The sequence below is a fragment of the Hibiscus syriacus genome, unplaced genomic scaffold (genome assembly GCF_006381635.1).
Source record: "Hibiscus syriacus cultivar Baekdansim isolate YM2019G1 unplaced genomic scaffold, ASM638163v2 tig00111008_pilon, whole genome shotgun sequence".
Lineage (NCBI taxonomy): Eukaryota > Viridiplantae > Streptophyta > Magnoliopsida > Malvales > Malvaceae > Hibiscus > Hibiscus syriacus.
The window spans coordinates 1,742,951-1,763,969 of record NW_024062951.1 but is presented as its reverse complement, the minus strand read 5'-3'; the positions used below and the strand labels follow the sequence as shown (position 1 = coordinate 1,763,969).

At 32.5% G+C, this 21,019-nt stretch overlaps 3 protein-coding genes and 2 pseudogenes across 3 annotated transcripts in view; 3 read left to right on the top strand and 2 right to left on the bottom strand.

The window, feature by feature from the left end:
* The first annotated feature begins 3,024 nt into the window (after nt 1–3,024).
* On the top strand, nt 3,025–8,822 carry LOC120149620 (arginine--tRNA ligase, chloroplastic/mitochondrial-like). The gene is made up of 18 exons (XM_039162356.1): nt 3,025–3,153; nt 3,672–3,742; nt 3,834–3,973; nt 4,127–4,202; nt 4,306–4,407; nt 4,559–4,774; nt 5,095–5,175; nt 5,575–5,658; nt 5,769–5,873; nt 6,213–6,391; nt 6,781–6,865; nt 7,082–7,268; nt 7,438–7,507; nt 7,623–7,692; nt 7,857–7,946; nt 8,123–8,191; nt 8,265–8,369; nt 8,625–8,822. The coding sequence occupies exons 2-18, from the start codon at nt 3,734–3,736 to the stop codon at nt 8,733–8,735; spliced, it is 1,779 nt and encodes a 592-aa protein (XP_039018287.1). The 5' UTR covers nt 3,025–3,153; nt 3,672–3,733; the 3' UTR covers nt 8,736–8,822.
* Nucleotides 8,823–10,346: 1,524 nt separating this feature from the next.
* Nucleotides 10,347–13,683, top strand: LOC120149621 (annotated as a pseudogene).
* The window catches only part of LOC120149624, a 12,635-nt gene continuing 4,420 nt past the window's right edge, over nt 12,805–21,019 (top strand). Inside the window, exon 1 of the mRNA XM_039162361.1 lies at nt 12,805–12,814. The gene's annotated coding sequence lies outside the window, so the exon portion shown is untranslated. The remainder of the gene's footprint in view (nt 12,815–21,019) is intronic.
* The window catches only part of LOC120149626, a 26,101-nt pseudogene continuing 18,965 nt past the window's right edge, over nt 13,884–21,019 (bottom strand).
* On the bottom strand, nt 18,198–19,214 carry LOC120149741 (profilin-4-like). Its single transcript, XM_039162456.1, has 3 exons — nt 19,075–19,214; nt 18,791–18,991; nt 18,198–18,332 (listed from the first exon to the last, which is right to left on the bottom strand). The coding sequence occupies exons 1-3, from the start codon at nt 19,201–19,203 to the stop codon at nt 18,198–18,200; spliced, it is 465 nt and encodes a 154-aa protein (XP_039018387.1). The 5' UTR covers nt 19,204–19,214.

The window sequence follows — 21,019 nt, the reverse complement described above, 5'->3', positions numbered from 1 at the left end:
TACGTTCGTGAACGTTTGGTTATGTTCGTTCGGTTATGTTCGGTTATATTCGTTTATGTTCGTTCGGTTATGTTCATTTATGTTCATTCATTTATGTTTAACCCAATCTTCTTAAATCAATTTTGGTGACCAATTTGTAAGTATCTTAAAAATATTAATTAATTTGATATTCTGATGACCAATTCTATAATTAACCCAATTTTATTTGGAGATTAAATCCAATATGTTAACCCGTGAGGCACCTCGCACCTATATTCATTTTCCCCTTTTTTTCTCAAACCCTAGTGTTCACTAGAGAGTGGAGACGATCGCTGAAAGCTTCAAAACAAGTTATATTATAGTGCAATATGAAGTTTTACATGTATGTTTTCATCTCTTTCTCTGTTTTATTTTACTTAATAGTTGATATGTAAAGTTATTGTGGGTATCTTCACATCTAAAACTAAAAAAAAACATCATACTTCTTTCTATAAATAGATGGGAAAATAAAGGTAACAATCGGAAGTATATAAGCATTAGTAAAGAGAAAAATATATAGAATTTGTCAGAAAACAAAACAAAGGTTTCTATGCAATTTATGCAAAAGAGTGTAATAGCGAAAGTAATGGTTTTTTCAGGAAGAACCCATTAATAAGTAGAAAATACACTTTGACAATGAACTTTTATTTTCATAGTTTTTGTTTGACCTTTAGTTGTAGAGTAGACTTTAGGTACGTTAAAAATTTGAATGGTGGTTTAGCAATAATATGTAGCATCGAAGGGATTTCGGATCTATGTTATTGCCTTGTAGTCCAATTTGTACCGTTCGAAATCTTCATGCTGTTAAATTTTATACTCTGCCAACGTAAAGTACCATTATTAACAAACCTCATTAAAGTCTGACATTGATGTCACAAAACTTTTAGCCGACGAATTTATTAGAATAACGTAGTGGAAAATAATTGTTCATATGTAATCATGGACCACTAAGATAAATGTTATATCGTTAAATTAAAGTCGTGTGAATCATTTAATATCTTTAAAAGATCTATCGAAATATTTGATATCTTCAAACATTTCATCACTGCTAATCAACTCTTACGCTATTTATCACTGTTGATTTGGTTGATTTGCATTGTCGAGTTTGATTTGATTTAATTTAAAAAAATTAAAATTGAGTTTTATTTAATTTGAAAGTTCATGAATTTAAAATTGTTAAACTCGACTTGAACTAGAATTAAAAATTTGAAGTTCAGCTTGAAAGCTCGCGAGCTTCAAAATTTTAAGTTCGACTCAAAATTAGAAATTGAACTTGATTTGAGTTCGAAAAAACTTAAACTCGAAATATTATGAGATTTAGCTTGGTTGAAGTTCAAACCCGAACTTAAACCTTAAGTACATGAAAGTTTTATATTATATATTTTTTTTAAAAAAGAACAACATATAAATGTTAATATTATTAATTTAAAAATCTAAAATTTTAATATATTATTTTTTTCGAGTTAGATATCAAGTAACTTGCTTCGACTCGTTAAGAATTCAAGTTGAGTTCAAGCTCAAGTCGAGTTGAGTTTATTCAATTCAAAAATTGATTAAACTTTGATCAAATCGATCTCTAGTAACTCGTGGTCTATCTCGTATCATTTACGGTATTGGTGTTAAGAAACCATTGAGAGAAGCTTCTAAAATAAAGTCTAAAAGATACGAAAACGAAATTCTAAAAAAGATAGAAGGATTAAATTCTAAATTATACTCATTTAAGAATAACATTAAACGTCTAGATATATTTGAATATGTGATTTTCAAGAGTTTACAGTAGCATCACATCAATTGAGTTTAAATATATTAATACTCACAACTTTTAAAAATAATATATAACTTTAGTAATATTTAATTAATTTCTTAACTTAAACTAAAAATGTTATTTAATAATAAAAATATTAATTTAAATATACGATGTATAAATATAAATTTAATTGTTAAATAGTTTATTATTTGTGACCCATTAATAAATTGCGTTATGCCTAGCACCAGTTCATTATTTGTGTTTTCTTATTCTTATTTATAATATTAATAATTTATATTTTGACTTTTAAGACAAAATTACTAAATTAGTTTTTATATGTTAACTTGGCGTTAACCCCAAGCAAGAATTGCAATTTGCATGCGTGTGTTCCATTAGTGTTGACTGCACGTACTTCTTCCTATTAACAATTACAACATGCTCGATATAATTTTTTTTTTCAAACTATATATATATTTTTAAATTGGTGTCTAATTTTTTTTGAGATCAATTTAGATAAAATCAAGAAAATATCCTTCAATCTGACAGTAACACATGTTACTCCATATTTGAAGATTAAAATTATTTAACTAAATTAAAATTATAACTAAATTTATATAATATTATTATATAATTATTAAAGATTAAATTTGTAATTATATCAATTTTGTTAACGGGCTTGATTGTAACATTTAAATAGGTAGGTGGTATGATTGACAATTGTTATAATGAAAATGGACAATAGTTAAGTGGTCATACAAGTAGTTTACTCTACAACATATTAAAATAAGGGTAAAATACATATTTAGTCACCTAACTATTCACTTAGTTTTGTGTTGGTCACTCATCTATTTTTTTAAATCATACCTAATGTTATATTTTAATTTCATTTTGGTCACCCACCGTTAAAAATTAACAGAACTAGTGATATAATATTTTTTGTTTTTTTTTCAATAATGATGTGATATTATCTTATGGTAACACATCATCATTGCCTTTAACTTTTTAATAGTGGATGACCAAAATAAAATAAAATATAAAGTTAGGTATGATTTTGAAAAAAGTAGTTAAATAACCAAAATGGAACTGTATTAATAGTTAAATGACTAAATACATAGTTTACCCTAAAATTAAAAAAAATAGAAAAACATTGGATTGGTCTTTGGAGGGAGTACGAGGGAAAAGGGGAAAGAGGGTTTCTGTAGTTGCTGTTGCAAGTAAAAATATTTATATGGAAAATAAATAATTAAAAGGAGAGAGAGAGAGCTATGCTCGGGCGTCCTCAACCTTTTTAGTGCCGCCAGCAACTCCTTCATTTATTTACTTCAATCTCTTCTCTCATTTTCATTTCTCTCCTTCCATCTCCGCCGCCGTCTCTGCCTCCGCTACCGGTTAGTCCTCTTATCCCTTATTCTTCCACTCTGCTCGTTTGAGCTGATATACTTCTTTCAACTTTTCTTATCCTTCATCTTACAGTCCATGCGCAATTCTCTGTACTAGTTTTGGTCGATTTTCTTATGTATGTCTTAAGATGGAAGTTTACATTTCACGTTATATAGATTTCTTTTCATGTTACGGAATTAAAATCACTTAATGGATGATAGCTGCGAAGTTTAATATTGTTGTAATTTTTCTATGAAAGAAAGGAAGCTTAAATGTGTGTTTTTTTCACTTCCTTTTCTTTGTTGAGAATGTCTTATCCCAATGCATTAAGGAAGGCATTAATTTGTACTAGTGTTATCTTCCATGTAGTATTGAGACTTTACATGATTGAATTTTTTTCATATGTTTAAACAAACAATTTTCATATTATTTGGTTGCTTGGTTTATTTTCTAAGTAGTTTCTTAAATTCAGAAATTTATTGGTCATTGGTAATAATCCTGTTCTGATATAAAAAAAAATAGGCAGATTTACTGAGATTGACATCTAGAAGACTTGTTTGTGCAACCAAGGCCCAGTCATTAACGACCATGGCAACAGTAAGTTTGTGCAGCCGGAAATTGACGCACTAATTATCTTTTGATTGTTTATTAGTAGTGTACTAATTATTTTATTTTGAGCTGTGACTAGGAACATGATGAATGTATAGGGAGTGTGAAGGGACAGTTAGCAAAACTGTTCGAAGTTTCTTTTAAAGTAACTGTTCCTAATGAGCCGGATGTTGAGCCATTGGTAGCTGCCTGCAATGGAAAATTTGGCGATTACCAGTGGTACTGTATATGTTCCTTTATTGCAAAAACATACTATTTTCCATAGACGTTGTTATGCATGATAGATCGACTGTTACTAAAAGTAGGGCTCAATTCAACCTTTTGTTGTACGGGCTGGTTTTTTATTCAAATTTTGAAATTTCTTTGGTGCAGTAACAATGCCATGGGCCTGTGGTCTAAAATAAAAGGGAAAAGTACTCAATTTCGCGGACCTCCAGCAGTTGGAGAGGTGGGAGTGATTAGATAGTGAAGGAGCTTGTTTCTAGTGTCATACTTTGAATCAATTGATGGTCATTAGTTTATTCATTTCATTTACGTGTTTCTTTTGTTAGGCAATCAAGAATAATCTCCCGACCTCTGAAATGATAGAATCATGCTCTGTAGCTGGGCCTGGATTTGTAAACATAGTATTGTCGAAGAATTGGATGGCTAAGGTGGTTCATATGTTCCACCCTATTTCTTTTATGTCATTGAGTTACTTCCACAAATAGTTTTATTATCTTTTATTCAACTTGATTTGGCTTTAGGTCTTGTAGATATTGCATTGGTCTTATAAGATAGCCTGGCTGTTTTCTTGTTTGACAGAGCATTCAAAAGATGCTAGTTGAAGGTATTGATAAATGGGCACCGCTGATGCCAGTTAAAACAGCAGTTGTTGACTTTTCATCTCCTAATATAGCAAAAGAAATGCATGTTGGTCACTTGAGGTCTACAATTATTGGTGACACACTTGCTCGCATGCTTGAATTTTCAAAAGTTAAAGTTCTTCGACGGAACCATGTTGGTGACTGGGGGACACAGGTTGGTGTTGTTTCTGAATTGTGCATAGAAGGCACGTGTTGTTGTTCGTCCCCAATAAGGGATCTAAGCATTCATCTTATTGTGAAATTTGTGTTCAAATATTTGGTGCTGTCAACGATCAAAATGGGCTGTAGTACTTCATCTTATTGTGGTCTCTTCTTGCCTTGCTATATACCTAGCTAGGCTCTAACTGTCTTGCACTTCCACTCGAACTCTGCCGAAGTTGAAGCTGAAACCTATATATCTTTTTAGCATATCACATGTCCCTTTTGGTAACATTCTTTTTTCATTTTTCATTGACTTTTCTATTTGACATGCAGTTTGGCATGCTGATTGAGTTCCTTTTTGAAAAGTTTCAGAACTTTGAATATGCTACTGAAACAGCCATCGGAGATCTGCAGGTGAGAGAATACTGTCTAATTCCTTTGAATTTGAATCTTAAGATGACGTTTTATAAGTGCCATTAGGCAGGTGCATGAACCAGGAAAATATTTGCTGGTTCACCTTTCAAAAATATGAAATTAGAGGCTATGTTTTTTACAGGACGTGTCAACAACATATGCTATGCTCGTTAGCTTTTAAAGATTTTTTATTTTGAAACTGGCATCTAATTGAGCAAATATCTCTTGAATAACTATTGTAACTGTGCTCTTCAATTGTTTTTAGCTTTTATAAAATATATCCCTTGTAGATGGATTAAACCATATTGGAACTTAGTAGTGGTTCTATTCTTCATCTTTTTATTTCTCCCACAAAAAATCAAGTGATTGTTGCAATCCTCACCTGAGTGATTTTCTTAGGCATTTTATAAAGCTTCAAAGCAGAGATTTGATGCTGATCCTGCATTTAAGAAGAGAGCTCAACAAGCAGTGGTGTGCCTTCAGGTAAAATTTTACCTTGTTAAGTACTTTTCCGCGTTCCTCTCTGATTGCTTTTGGGTTCATTAATACCTGATTTCTCTTTGTGTTGTTTGCTATTGTTCTACTCATTTTAGGGTGGTGAAGACAAATATCGTAGGGCATGGGCACAGATACGTGAAATCAGTCGGAATGAATTTCATAAGGTCTATCAAAGGCTTGGAGTCCATCTAGAAGAAAAGGTGAGTACTATTCCTCAATTCCATATCGTTGGAGATCTCTTTATTTTCTATTTACTTTCAAGTTCTCTTTATATTTTTCATGTTATATAATCATCTTCAATCTACAACAAACTGTAAATTTTGCATGTGTATCGACTTTACATTCATATAATCACCAGAAATCTTACACAAGCAATTATACAGTTACACAATTCTAATGACATTTATAATGAATCAATTCTATCTTTTTGCTGAATGCAAGTTTTTGATAATGTCATTAAATTTGTGAAAACTAGCAAGTTTTATTTGGAGAGCAAATGATTCTCTGAATTTACGTGCTTGTGGTTTCCTTATTTCCAGGGGGATAGTTTTTATAACCCATACATTCCTGGGGTCGTAGAATCCTTGACCAAACAAGGATTGGTTGAGGAAAGTAAGGGAGCTCGTGTGATCTTTATTGAAGGCATTAATAAACCTCTTATTGTTGTGAAGAGTGATGGTGGTTTCAACTATGCATCAACTGATCTAGCTGCCCTTTGGTAAGTTTTCTTCCATGAATATGATGTCGCCTCTATTGTTGTTTGTCATTTCTTGCGGAATCTGAGAGATCGGTCAGATTTACGTGCATCCAGACCTGACTGAAATTACAATGGCTAAAATTACAAACCGACAGCAGGTTTGAAGGCTTAAAGAGTTTGTAAACTTTAGATGATTTATTGCTTATTGTTTCCTTCTCCACGTTGACCTCATGGGATACTTTGTTAATGTTAGACCAATTTGCTCTGAGGAGTTTAATGCGTTACTTATTATGAGTTTATGACATGTGTTCCATAAAGTTTACTGGTTACTTTGTTGATGTTAGATATGTTAAGCCTAGGAATAAGAATTTATCAGCTTTTTCTTCAATCTTTTTACTTGCTCACTGTAGGTATCGGCTCAATGAAGAGAAAGCTCAGTGGATTATATACTTAACTGATGTAGGCCAGCAGCAGCATTTTGATATGTTTTTCAAAGTATGTTCTCAAAGCTGTTTTTGGAATTCTTTTGATGAGTTCTCTTTAAAATCCCATTATTAATGAAGTGAAACTTCTATTTTTATTCCATTTACCACAAATAGATTGATGCTTGCTGAATACAACAAATTAAGGACCATTAAGTGTTATTCCAACTTTTAACCTCTAGTTTCTTTTAAAAAGAATAACTTTTAACATCTAGTCTCTTCTTTTCAGGCTGCCAAGCGTGCAGGGTGGCTTCCTCCTGGTGATAGTTCATATCCCAAAGCTAGCCATGTTGGTTTTGGCCTTGTTCTTGGAGAAGATGGAAAGCGTTTTCGAACCCGTAACACTGAAGTAGTTCGGTTAGTCGATCTACTTGATGAAGCCAAGAGTCGAAGTAAAGCCGCCCTTATTGAGCGTGGTAAAAGATTGAACACTGTCTGTTATAAGTTTTTCTCTGTTCTTACAGTTGCAGAATTATTTATGGTGTATCATGTATGCATTAACGCAAGTTCTTGCTATTATTAAATTGTAACCTTTCAACCTTCAAACGTCTTATAAATGAAATCGCTACTTTGCGTGCTGATCAGGTAAAGGTGAAGAATGGACTGAGGAGGAGATTGAGAGTACTGCTGAAGCAGTTGGCTATGGTGCTGTAAAGTAAGCCATTTATTACATATGAGCTTCTTTGTTAATATAACTGTTATTGCTATTATCTTCTGGTAATCTTGTTCCAGGTTGTTACTGTTTTGAAATTCATGGATTTTGGTTACAGGTATGCTGACTTGAAGAACAACCGATTGACCAATTACACATTTAATTTTGACCAGATGCTTAATGATAAGGCGCCTAAACCAATTTCTTTGTTTTAGACTGCAGATTTTGTGAAGCTAACTTGTTTTACCATTTTTTTTTACTGCAGATTTTGCTGACAGTTCTATTTTCAGTTTACCTTATCTATGATCATTATTAGCATCTGATTCTCGCCTTTCAAAACTTTTAATGGCAGGGCAACACCGCTGTTTATTTGCTGTATGCTCATGCTCGAATCTGTTCAATCATCCGGAGGTCTGGTAAAGACATAGAGGAACTGAAGAATGTACATTCTCTCAAAATATATTTCTACAACTTTCTGTTCTGTTTGCGCTTCTTACTTTACGATACCGACATGAAATTAAAACATGCAATTTTTGAAGAAATAATTGAGACTTTCTGTAGTTGAGTCTCTTTGAACACTCGAATATATATTACAGTGTATCCCTTTGTTTTTAACAGAAGGGAACCTTAGTATTGGGTCACAAGGATGAACGTGATTTGGGGCTTCATCTCCTGCAGTTTGCTGAGGTTAGAACTAAAGATCCAATTAGCTCCTTGTTTCTTAGCCTGGGCTCAGTTTTACAGATTTTCTGTGTCTCAGGTTGTCGAAGAGGCCTGCACCAATTTGTTGCCAAATGTTTTGTGCGACTACCTCTATAATTTATCTGAAATCTTCTCGAAGTTTTATAGTAACCCCGAGTGCAAGGTACGATCCACGATTAACTTATATAGTTTCTTAATAAAAGTACGTTGTTGATTGTCACCTTCCCCTCACGAGACTCGAATAAACTATAGCTTAGAAGATAGCCATAGCTATTTCACCTATAAAATTATCAAGGTTTCATTGGCAGAACCAGCTTTGCTGTTGTTGTTGTGAAACTTTTGTGGCTTTACTTGGATATCATTGGATAAATTTGCATGCATTTCGATTCAAGTGGTGGTACGTTGAAAAATTGGGCAGGTTATTGGGTCGGATATGGAAACAAGTCGACTATTGTTATGTGAAGCTACTGCGGTGGTTATGCGAAAATGCTTCGATCTCCTGGGAATTACACCTATTTACAAGATTTGATATTTTGTAAATTCATATATCACGTGGGTCTCTGACAATAGTATACAGTTCTTGAATTCTTCTGTATCTTCATTTGGATAAACCTGCTTTGCAATTTAAGCATTTCAAAATTTCCTCGAATTTTATATATTAAAATTATAAATTAAATTATGAATAATATTAACATTTACATGTTTATTATATAAAAAAAATACAATATAAGATTTTCATGTATTTAAAATTCAGGTTTGTATTCGAGTTCGTGCTTTAATTGAGTTAAGTCTAAGAATGTTTTGAGTTTAAGTTTTTCTGACCTTGAATCAAACTTCAATTTTTTTTTTCAGTTTGAATCAAGTTTAACTTTGAATTTTTTGAGTTAAGTCGAGCTCAACGATGCTTGAACTTATCTCATCTCATTTACAGCTTTAATGAGAATACAATTTTAACGAACCAGTTGAACATGTCCATAAAATTTAAACGCTCTTATAGTTAAGTTGATTCACGTGATCATCTTGAAAAGATGATATTCTTCAATTTGAAATTAAAATTTTGATTATTTTAATAAAATGCAAGCTGTGACAATTGTAAGTGGCTCATCTCTTTTGGTTTAGTAATTTCTTGATCAAGGGAACAAAACGTTGTACCTCGGAAAATATTCATTTGAATTTTTATAACCACATCTATAGAAATTTTGGAAGGAATTTTCAATTAATCAATAGTAATTGGACTTTCATATAGTCGATCACAATCCTTTAATAAAAGTATTGATATATCTATGAAATATGTTAGAGTCAAATCTATTGTCCGGTGATTGTATTTATTTACTTACATTGTCTATCTACAAATATAAATCATGACTTTAATTCTAACACTCGTATATGTTAAGGGCTAATATATAAACATCCTCGGTGGATCAAACCTTCTCAATCGTGCATCTTCCCTTATTACGTTTCTTCTCCAACTGATCATCTCCGTTCCCCTCACAAAAATGATCAGATGCACTAAAATGTATATTTTAGTTTGGTAAAATAGACTTTGGAGATTAGAATTGCGTCGAAATGTTTGAAAAGGACTTATAGAACAAAAATTATTTGACAAGTGATGTTTATATTTGGAATATGGTTTTAATTAATTCTCTCAGCAATAATTTTTGTCTATTCGGGCGACAATTTCATCACTGTTAATCGATGGTTATTTTCATTTTTTTTTTGCATTTAGTGTTTCGTTCTTGTTTTTTCTTTTTGGTCCCGACTCTGTGCTGGTGAAGATTAAAGGGCTGCTATCGCACCTCATGTCGGCTGTTTTGTTTCCCGAGCTTTGTTGTTTGGGCTTATATTGGCCCATTTCATCTCGGGTTGATGAAAAGCGGTAATTTTTCTTTCTTTAATTTTTTATTTTCCCCTTACAAGAGAACAAACATGTTCAACGGGCAAAAAGTAGCGGAATCGAGAAGCTTTCTTAAATGGAACTCACAAAAATATACTAAAATCCGGTCCGAAACACTGTCAGACTCTATCAGACAAAAAAAGAACGTGCATCAAAAAGCTCAGCCAGCCAAACCCACCGTTAATGCTCACTCTCGAGCTTTGCATTTTGAGAAGATTGAAAGAGTGAGAGTGAGAGTGAGAGTGAGAGTGAGATAAACAAAAAATAAAAATACATTGATGCCTTAGTTTCAATTCACTAGGAATAAGAACGTTGCCAAAAGTTGAGTAAAACCCAGTAGGATTCAAGTAGAAGATAATAATCTTCTTTGGATGAAAAATGGCTTCAAGATTCAAGCTTCTCTTTGCGATTTCTTTCCTCCACTTACTTTTACGTATGACCCTCTTATCTTTCTATCCACACTGTTCAACTTTCTGTATATTCATCTTTGCTTAGATCTTTATATATTTGAAGCAATAATCTTTGATTTTGGACACCCACATTTCTTTTGATCTGAAAAATCTTACCTTTTTTAGCATTCTGCTTGCATTTCAATATTCTCTTGCCTTTTTACTCTCTTTCTCATCTGGGTATTCCTAGTTTTGATTTCTTGATATCTGGGTTATCTGTTTCTGCCTTCATATAGTAAGAAATGTTAAATGTTTGTAGACCATTGCATGCATTAGTGTCCAAGCTGTTATCCATTTGTACTTAACATCATGCATGGCATCAGATGCATTGTTTTAGTCAGTGGATCCATTGATAATCTTATTTACTTTGTACCAATCTATTCCATGAAGGGATGCTGAATCAGGTCTGTAATCAATGTTACTCGGAGTTGTTGGTGAGTGTCAGATATTCGAGATGGAAAATATTGAGGATGATATCGAACATGGTTAAAATTAAGAGTTGGTGTAGTAATAGTATAGATGATCATTAGTTCATTTCTTAAAAGAATTGACTCAACTACAGGTGGGGATTGCTTTAGCTACTTGCATTGGCTTTTTAGATGCCTTAATGTTTACTGAAATGATATTGAAAATGATATCGAACATGGTTAAAATTAAGAGTTGGTGTAGTAATAGTATAGATGATCATTAGTTCATTTCTTAAAAGAATTGACTCAACTACAGGTGGGGATTGCTTTAGCTACTTGCATTGGCTTTTTAGATGCCTTAATGTTTACTGAAATGATATTGAAAATGATATCGAACATGGTTAAAATTAAGAGTTGGTGTAGTAATAGTATAGATGATCATTAGTTCATTTCTTAAAAGAATCGACTCAACTACAGGTGGGGATTGCTTTAGCTACTTGCATTGGCTTTTTAGATGCCTTAATGTTTACTGAAATGATATTGAAAATGATCTCGAACTTGAAAATCTTGTGGTGAATGTTACGAATTTTGGACTATGTGATATCTCTAAACTATGTTAACTTGAAAATCTTTTTGTATGTTCTGTGACCTGGTTGGTTATCTTAGTTTTTAGCTGCTGAAAAATTCGTTTTTGTTGGTATTTGAGGACTTCTATCTGATGCCAATTGCTATGGCAGATTTCTGCAGGGGGAGCATAGTCGGAGTTTGCTACGGAAGGAATGCTGATGATCTTCCGACACCTGATAAAGTAGCACAACTGGTAAAACTTCACAACATTAAATACCTTCGGATTTACGATTCTAATATCCAAGTGTTGAAGGCCTTTGCAAACACCGGAGTTGAACTTATGGTTGGAGTTCCGAATTCAGACTTGTTAGCATTCTCCCAGTTCCAATCAAATGCAGATTCATGGCTAAAGAACAACATTCCCCCGTACTACCCTGCCACAAAGATCTCGTACATCACTGTAGGACTTGAAGTCACTGAGAGCCCTGGCAATGCCTCTGCCTTGGTTGTACCTGCCATGCACAATGTCCTAACAGCATTGAAAAAGGTTGGTCTGCATAAGAGGATCAAAGTTTGAGTGTACATTCTGTAGGGGTTTTGTCCCAATCGTTCCCGCCTTCTGCTGGGGCTTTCAACAGCAGCCATGCATCTTTCTTGAAACCTATGTTGGAATTCCTAGCTGAGAATCAGTCACCTTTTATGATTGATTTATATCCTTATTATGCTTTTAGAGACTCTCCGAAAAAGATCTCTTTGGATTATGATTTGTTTCAGTCATCCTCAGAAGTCATAGATCCGAACACTGGTCTACTTTACACAAACATGTTCGATGCCCAGATAGATGCCCTTTATTTTGCAGTGATGGCTCTAAATTTCAAAACAATCAAGGTCATGATCAAGGAAACTGGATGGCCTTCAAAAGGTTGACCGAAGGAGAAAGCTGCAACTCAGGACAATGCTCAGACATATAACTCCAATCTAATTCGTCATGTTATCAATGGCACTGGCACTCCTGCCAAGCCTGGTGAAGAGTTAGATGTCTATATTTTCTCGTTGTTTAACGAGAACAGAAAACCCGGACTGGAATCATAGAGAAACTGGGGTCTATTCTATCCTGATAAAACAAGTGTATATAGCCTCGATTTCACTGGAAAAGGTGCCATTGATATGACAAATAGCGCAAATGATACCAATTCAAACAGAACAACATGGTGTATAGCTTCTAGCAAGGCTTCTGAGCTGGATTTGCAGAGTGCTATCTGAGCTGGATTTGCAGAGTGCTATAGATTAGGTTGCGGTCCCGGTAATGTGGATTGCTCTGCCATTCAGCCTAGTCAACCTTGTTTTGAGCCGGATAATCTAGTTTCTCATGCCTCCTTTGCATTCAACAGTTACTGCCAGCAAAATGGGGCCACCGACGTCGCATGCAGTTTTGGAAGAAATGGGACCAAAGTTGACAAGGATCATAGTAAGTCAATTATTTTCTTCAAAATCTGATTAAAAGCTGGCATTGCACATGTTTATCTATCCCAATTTGTACTGGCTGACCTGGCTTGAAGATGGTTATTCTTAGCTTAAGTTTTTGTACCATGTTTCGATAAACAAACAACATGATTGATTGATATGCCTGATGGCATGGATTTGAAGTCTAGAATTCTACCATTAACTGTTTGTTGATTGGTTTAGAATTCGGTTTCAGGACGAACTTCCTTTCCAAGATACTAATTCTCTTAATCATATATGCAGGCTATGACAATTGCATCTATCTGACTGCTAGAGGGTAAGCTTATATTCCGAAGAATCTCATGTAGTGAATATATTTTTTCATTGCCTTCATTTCGCTCCCGTTTTCCCATGTTACGATATGGCTATTGTCCACTGGATCCCACGTTAAATGTACTAAAGTTGTTATTATGATTACCAGGATCAACAAAACCGCAGCTGGTAACACGACTGGCTTTGCTAATGCATCACGGTCAGCACATGCCGAGTGCTCATGGATTCCTGGTTTCTTTCTGATGACATTAATCTCATTTATGTTCAACCGGGGCAATGTGTTTGATGCATCATTCTGAAAAACAGTTGAGGATGTTTATTTTATTTTTTCTAGGGATGATTAAATGGTGTAAGAAGATAATGTAAATGCTGTCCATTGCTACTTTGAATGTACATTTATCAGAAGTCTTTCCATTTATAATAGGATGGATGTGATTATAAAGTAATATTATGTTCATAATATTTTTTAATCATTGATTATATACACATCCTACGAACGCAATTGTTCGAACTTGAGACTTAAGGGTCAAATGACTTAAGAGAGAAAAACACTCCTTGTAACCATTGAGGCCACTTGAGTGAACTCTTAAAAATGTTCCCATGATTGTAAATGCTAGTAATGTCATACTTTTTTTTGGGTATAGAAAAGCCAATAAGAATCACAACAAATAAGTCCACACCGAAGAGAATCAATAACCCTGATCGTTGAGATAATCGCCGAGCCTCTCAACAACCACGTTGCACTGGCCGGGAGTCATTGGCTCATCATAGATTCCAATGATCAAGGCCATGTTGATCTTTTTAACAGTAACACCTCCAGTTCCCTGAAACTAAAATGTCAATAACCTTGGAATACAACCATGACAGAGTAAACAAAATTTCTGCGACAGGATACCGAGGATTGTATATCACAAACACACTCCCCTAAGAAATATCTGAGCAGGGAGGCTTGAAATAACAGATGTATACAAAAAACGTAACATCAAAAACAAGTGCATATCGAGTAGGCATGAAAGTTCAGAATCAACGTTCCTTATTTGGGTAGCTAATCTGGAATATATCACTATATAATAAGCTTAAGTGCTGCATAAGTTTGAAAGCGAAGTTTCGGGTTTTCACCAATAATGGTTCAGGAAATATGGAATGTTCATTTTATAATTTTTATCATATCAAAGATTGAACCAAAATTACAATCCGAACAAAATGTAAAAACATAAAGACGATTTCCATTTAGCAGAGTGTAAAAGACTGCATGTGCAAATAGTTTTTTCAGTGTAATAACAAGTGAAACCAATAACAGCTAGAGAGCAGAGCATCACCTTCTTCCCTCGAATAACAGCTCCGGGTTCACCTTGGATCACCATGTATTTGGTGCCACCGAGCTACAATCCGGTTGGAGCAAGTGATCCAGGTTCATCAAAGTCCTTCATGATGGCACTAATTTCTTCGGGCTTGAACTGATATAAACATAAATCCGAGAAGCAATAAGCAAATCCTTGATCAGAAAAAGAGAGCAAAAAACATAAGATCCAGGTGTTTAAACCAGTAAACCAGCTTTAAAACTGAAACAAACAGTAGGAGTCGTAGTCAAAACATTTCACCCTTTAATAACATCTATTATCACCATCTATAAAGTTGAGGTAATCTCTGCAGATCCATTAGCATATCTTCATTTCATTTGATTCAAACACTAAAAAAACATAAACGAACCCACAATTAATACAGATTTCCCAAGCATGAAAGGGCAAAATCTGTTAATAATTCATTCAAATAAACAAATAAACCATACCAAAAATCCCAAATTTGAAGAACATAAAAAAGCACTAAATTTAAGTCCATCAAGAGTGAACCAATCCTTTAGAAGCAAATCAGATCAACCAAAAAACCATGCAAAAGATAAATCAATGATAAGACTCAGATCCCAAACTCAAAGCAGAATCAATCTTTTTTACTCGGAAATCTAAGCAAAGAAAGATAAAAAGCTAACAAAAAATAGAAGGGGGGAAAAAGGAGGAAGAGTTGAAAAAAAAAACCTGAGGGAAACCGTCGCTCTGGGCCCAAACGCTACCGTCATGGCCGATGATGGCGGCGGCGGAAAGATGGTTTCCTTCGATTTCGCACATCAAGTGATCATCTACGTACGCTTGCCACGACATCTTCTTCTTCCTTGTGTAGCTGTTTCAAAGGGGAAAAGTAAGTTTGACCGAGGAGGCACGATTAAGCTGACGCACAAATATTGCGTTGAAGTTGAAACAGCGAGATCTGCGACACCCTTTTCTTTTTCTTTGGGTTTGGTCTACACTCAATTCGGATCGGGTCGGTTCGAGAGTAATAACCTGTTTTATTATTTAAAGGGTAAAGTACAAAAATGTCCCGATTATATAATGTTAAATCTCCTACTATTAAAAGCTACAAATGATCATTTAATTATAAGACATTACTTTGTTGAATCCTCAAACTATTAAAAGTTAAGAAATAGTCACTTGATTATTCATATGTTTCAAACTCATCATTTTTCGTTAAAAATTTGACGACAGTCTGAGATGAACGTTAATCTGCTGACTGAGATATGCTAAAATCTTATATCAGAATCTCAAACGACTATCATATCTCATGCAATATGTTAATGTCAAACTTAAACGACTATAAATTTTTTTTACCGAAAAAGGATGAATTTGGAACATATGAATAGTCAGGTGACCATTTTATAACTTTTAATAGTTGAGGGACTCAACAAAATAATACCGTATAGTCAAAGGATCATTTTGTAACTTTTAAAAGTTACTAGACTCAATAAAGCAACACCCTATAATTGGTGGACCAATTATGTACTTTACCCTATTTTAAAATATTAAAAAATATATATTTAAAATTAAATAATATAATTATTAAATAATAATTTGAAGCACACATATAATATTAGATAGACGACAGTAACATTTAAGAATTAGTTTAATATAACATGCGTTTCGCCGTTTCCTGTGATTTTACGTGTTTGCTTTTTAATTTATTAAAAATATGTACTTCATATAATTTATATAATATTAAAAATGATTAAAATTTAGTAATTATCAGTTTAATAAAAAATAATTTTATAATACTGAAATAACAATTAAAGTATAATTTTCTATTTAATAATTCAAATCATATTATTATTTAACATGCATACAAAGTGTAAGTTTATATTTACTAAAAATATTTTTCTAATATTCAAAATTTAACTAAAAATTTAACGTTAATTTATAATCATGACAAATAATAATAATAATAAAAATATTATTGGCATTTGATTTTTTTACTCACTTTTAAGAAAAATTATACTTTTAAAGGTACTATTTATTTTTTTGATTTTATCAATTATAACCCATAATGTGTTTAAAATTTTATAAAAAAATAATTAAAAATATATATGTGACGTATCCTTAATTTTTTTCAAAAAAAAATCTGCATATGAAGTCTACTTATATGGCATGACATATAATATTTTATAAAAACATTATAAGAATGGAATATTATAATTGAAATTAAGTGGAACCATACTATATAATCCTCCTTATTATTGAGTTTTTGTTACAAATACAAATTCAACTTTTTTGGCATATTTTTGGTTTTTATAAAACGAAAATAAATATATATTTGATAAATCTAAGGTGAATATGAGGTAATATATATTTGGATTTAGAACCTTAAAAAGTAAGAATAAATCTCTTAATCATTGATATTGTTTGGTTAGTGTGAATAGGTTTATATATTGATTAGCTATTGAAGGGTAGATGATCCAAAATTAGCTGGGGGCAAAAGGGCACTCGCCCAGGACCCACTTATTCAGGGATTAAAATTATAAATTTATATATAATTAAAAAGAATAAATTATTTATTTAGTCACTCAATCATTATTCTATTCCTGTTTTGCTCATCCAATTATTATTTTTCTTCGAAATCATACTAAACGTTATATTTTTTTGTTACACATCATTAAAAAAATTAACAACGATACTAAAGTGAGATTTTTAAATTATTTTTTCACTTTGCACTTAATTATTCTTTAATTATTTTTTTATAATACTTGTTATTAAGAGCCTAATTTCTACATTCGTCTCATCCCACTAAAATCTCATAAATGGACCGGATTATAATATCTTGAAACAAAAGTGCGATAGCTCATACTTCTACATACGTGATATTTGAATCCAAGGCTTTAAAAAATAACAATAAATCTCCTACTCATTAAGATTATTTAGTTCGTACAAATAAATTTATATATTAATTAGCTATTAAAGGGTAGATAATCCAACTTCTACACCTTTCTTTCCCTATTATAATATCCTTAAACAAAACGTATAAATATGCAAATAATGTTCGATAATCAACTGACGAATATGCAACAACATTAGATGCAAAATTTAAATACAATGAATTAAGGTAGAGTAAATTTATTTGAGTAGCAAACAAGAGAAATAAATATTCATCTCAATTGAATTAATGGAAGGATTGTAACAGTTAAAGAGAATGTTGTTTTTCTTTAAGATCTTAAATTCAAGTAATTATATCTGATGTGTGCGTTATCCAATTAATTATTAAATTTTCTTTACTAGTGATTTTTTTCTACTTTTCTACTTGAGTGATTTTACCCAACTAATTATATATCAGAGGAACACTTCTTAAAACGCTCTCCAGCGTAAGTTTCCTTTTGTATATAACATATAAACGATGCTATATCTAAGACTTTTAGTAGTTTATAAAAATAATCATGTGAAGCTAAAATGCATATATATTATTATAAATTCAATACAAAAACGATACATTCACAGATTTCAAAATTTCCTGTTATTCATCAAAAGAGACATGAGAATCGGCCAACAAAACAATAGATTTAAAGATCCGGAAGGTAGGGTTTTTCAGAGTCCTTGATCAGCAAGATAATCACCCAACCTCTCAACAACTAAGTTGCATTGTCCTGGGGTTACCGGCTCTTCGTACACACCAAATATAAGAGCCTGTCCTGTTTTCTTTATAGTCACTCCTCCTGCTCCCTGCCATGACATACATCCACAGCTTTAGGCATGTAAAAGAATTGAATCGAACAAACACAAATGATTATATATTTATATTCGTTTGTTTAAATTTAAATGAATAGATACGAACAATTAAGTAAAAAAAATAGTTCGTGTTCGTTAAGGATTATAGTTTGTTCATGATGCTCATTAAAATAATAAAACAATCATAAACAAACGTATATGGATACAAACGAACATAAATTTAAATGATTTAAGATTTTTTTCAATCTATCCTGAAATGAAAGGGACAATGAGCTACTGGGTAAGAAATACATATGTGAATAAATTTAAACGAACATATTACTGGATGTTCACAAACATAAATGAACGAACGAAACATTTATTCATATTGAATCATTTAAACGAACATTTCATTCATTTAATAAATAAACGGTTCACAATCAATTTGCAGCTCGATTCATTTCCAGCGCTACACATCTTCCCATTTGCATAGCAGTAAAAAAATGTAGGTGTAATGAAATAATGGAATGGATAACCTTTTTGCCTCGGATGACAACACCAGGCTCACCCTGGATGACCATATACTTTGTACCAGCAAGGTGTAAGCCTTTAGGTGCAAGATGGCCTGGTTCATCAAAATCTTTCATGATGTCACTGATCTCACTACCACTTAACTGCAAAAATAAGAAAAAAGAGGAATTAAATCAAACACCCATCACACAACCGAATGACGACCAGAATTAGTATGATATAGGACCTGAGGGAAGGCTGAGCTCTTAGCCCAGACACTGCCATCATGGCCGATGATAGCGGCGGCTGTTAGGTGCTGGCCTGTGCCTTCGATGTCACACATCAGGTGCTCATCGACGTAAGTTTGCCACGACATTCTCACTTACTTTGATTGGATTGTGATTCTATTCGGGGTTTTGCATGAGATGTTGGGAGATTGAAGTTGGATAAAAAGGGCAAAGGTTAAAGGGTGAGAGGGATCTGATAAATAGGGAAGTGGGGGTTTGAAAGCCTAAAATGAGGGGTTTTGGACCTTTTAATTTGAACTGCCATTCACGTCCCCATTATTTTCGTAACCATTTCCCCATGACCCTCTCTCTCTCTCTCTTTCCCCCCAACTTAAGTTTGTGGATTTTAAACAAAATTACTAGGTTACTATAAGGCATGTATGTATATGTGTCAATAATAATTATTTAAAATAAAAATATGATTTGTAAATATAAGATTCTAAAAGATAAAAATATATTATATTCACCCGGTCTAAGTACACAAACGAGAAAATACATAGTTTTAACATTTAATTGTATTTACCTTCTATCTTCATCATTCTATTCATTTTTGCTTTTAAACACAAGCAACTCCCCAGATTTGTTGTTGAATGAATAGCATTATTATATTCTTCCGATAAAATTAGATTGTACCATTGAATTAGGAAGACCTTGAGATGGAATGTCAGTTTTCAATGTAGTAAGAACCGGAAGTGAAAGTCATCTTTCTTGGTTGATGAAGAAATAACTACAAATCTTCAAAGATCTTTTCAAGAGGTTGTTAAATCTTTTAACGAATTAAGCCTTGATACCAGTTGTTAGCTGTGATCAATCTAAATATGCTAAGAGGGTGTGAATTATCTCTTAAAAAACTTATGATAAGAATAATCTAAAAATAAAATAATTTTACACAACGACTCAGAGTGATTCATATTCTAATTTAAGCCTATATCTATTACCTTAGTTGTACACACTAAGAATTTCTCAAATTTACTAGATTTTATTACCTTTAAAGATAAGATGCAATCTTATAAGCTCTCTCCTAAAATTAAACTCACTAGATAAATGTGTTTGTATAACATTAAGCTCTCATTCGAAGAACACTTGAGCAATATTGACAATAAATAAAGCTCATAAGTGTTTTTACAATGAAAATTACAATAATTAAATTAAGTTTTAGAAAATTCTATGATCTCAGTATATTCTTTCAATATTATTTCTTCTTGTTATTAAGATGATTTGAGCTTATTTTTATATCATCTTTATAATTACTAGTTGTTACATAAGAGCGATATAAAGTATTTATGGTACGAGTGATCGATCTTTCTATGAAAGAGATCGGCCCGTTTTAAAAATTTTGATCATTGCCAACCAATGGATTGATCTTTCAAGGGAAGAGAATGATCATTTTTGTTATCCTCAAGAAGGGATCAATTCTTTCGATAAGGTATCAATCCTTTTAGCCATACATTCAAAAAAAAAACTTAACTCATATTTAAAATATATTTTTCAAGTTTATTTGAACTTTGAATTATTTTTATTTATTTAAGTCCAAAATCATTTTATCAATATTTGTTATATTAAAAATGTAAGTTCATTACAAAGAAAATATAATGAGTTTTTAGTGAGAATTTAAAGAAGTTTGAGTAAGTTTTCCAATTTATTAAATGGCAAAGGAGTATTGTGAAGGACTCTTATAAATGACTTGCATACTTTAATATAGCAGGAATTGATGCATTATGATTGATATGTAGAGTATGCTGCTCATACATGATGTAGATGCATTTATATATATGGAATCGTAGTTCGATGAAAGAGTAGAAAAATATCTTCTTAATGATATTGTATGATTTGTGAAAATAGAACATATCTATGGGCCATTCATCAATGTTAAATTGTTTAATTATTATTTTAAAAATAATCACT

What these genes read in the sequence shown, in the direction of transcription:
- LOC120149620 (XM_039162356.1), top strand. An exon ending in GACCTCCAGCAGTTGGAGAG is followed by an intron (nt 4,203 to 4,305) that starts GTGGGAGTGATT and finishes TTCTTTTGTTAG; the next exon opens with GCAATCAAGAATAATCTCCC. An exon ending in ACTGATCTAGCTGCCCTTTG is followed by an intron (nt 6,392 to 6,780) that starts GTAAGTTTTCTT and finishes TGCTCACTGTAG; the next exon opens with GTATCGGCTCAATGAAGAGA.
- LOC120149741 (XM_039162456.1), bottom strand. Translation starts at nt 19,203, where the DNA reads ATGTCGTGGCAAACTTACGTCGATGAGCACCTGATGTGTGACATCGAA. An exon ending in AGAGCTCAGCCTTCCCTCAG is followed by an intron (nt 18,992 to 19,074) that starts GTCCTATATCAT and finishes TTATTTTTGCAG; the next exon opens with TTAAGTGGTAGTGAGATCAG. An exon ending in CTATGCAAATGGGAAGATGT is followed by an intron (nt 18,333 to 18,790) that starts GTAGCGCTGGAA and finishes ATGTCATGGCAG; the next exon opens with GGAGCAGGAGGAGTGACTAT.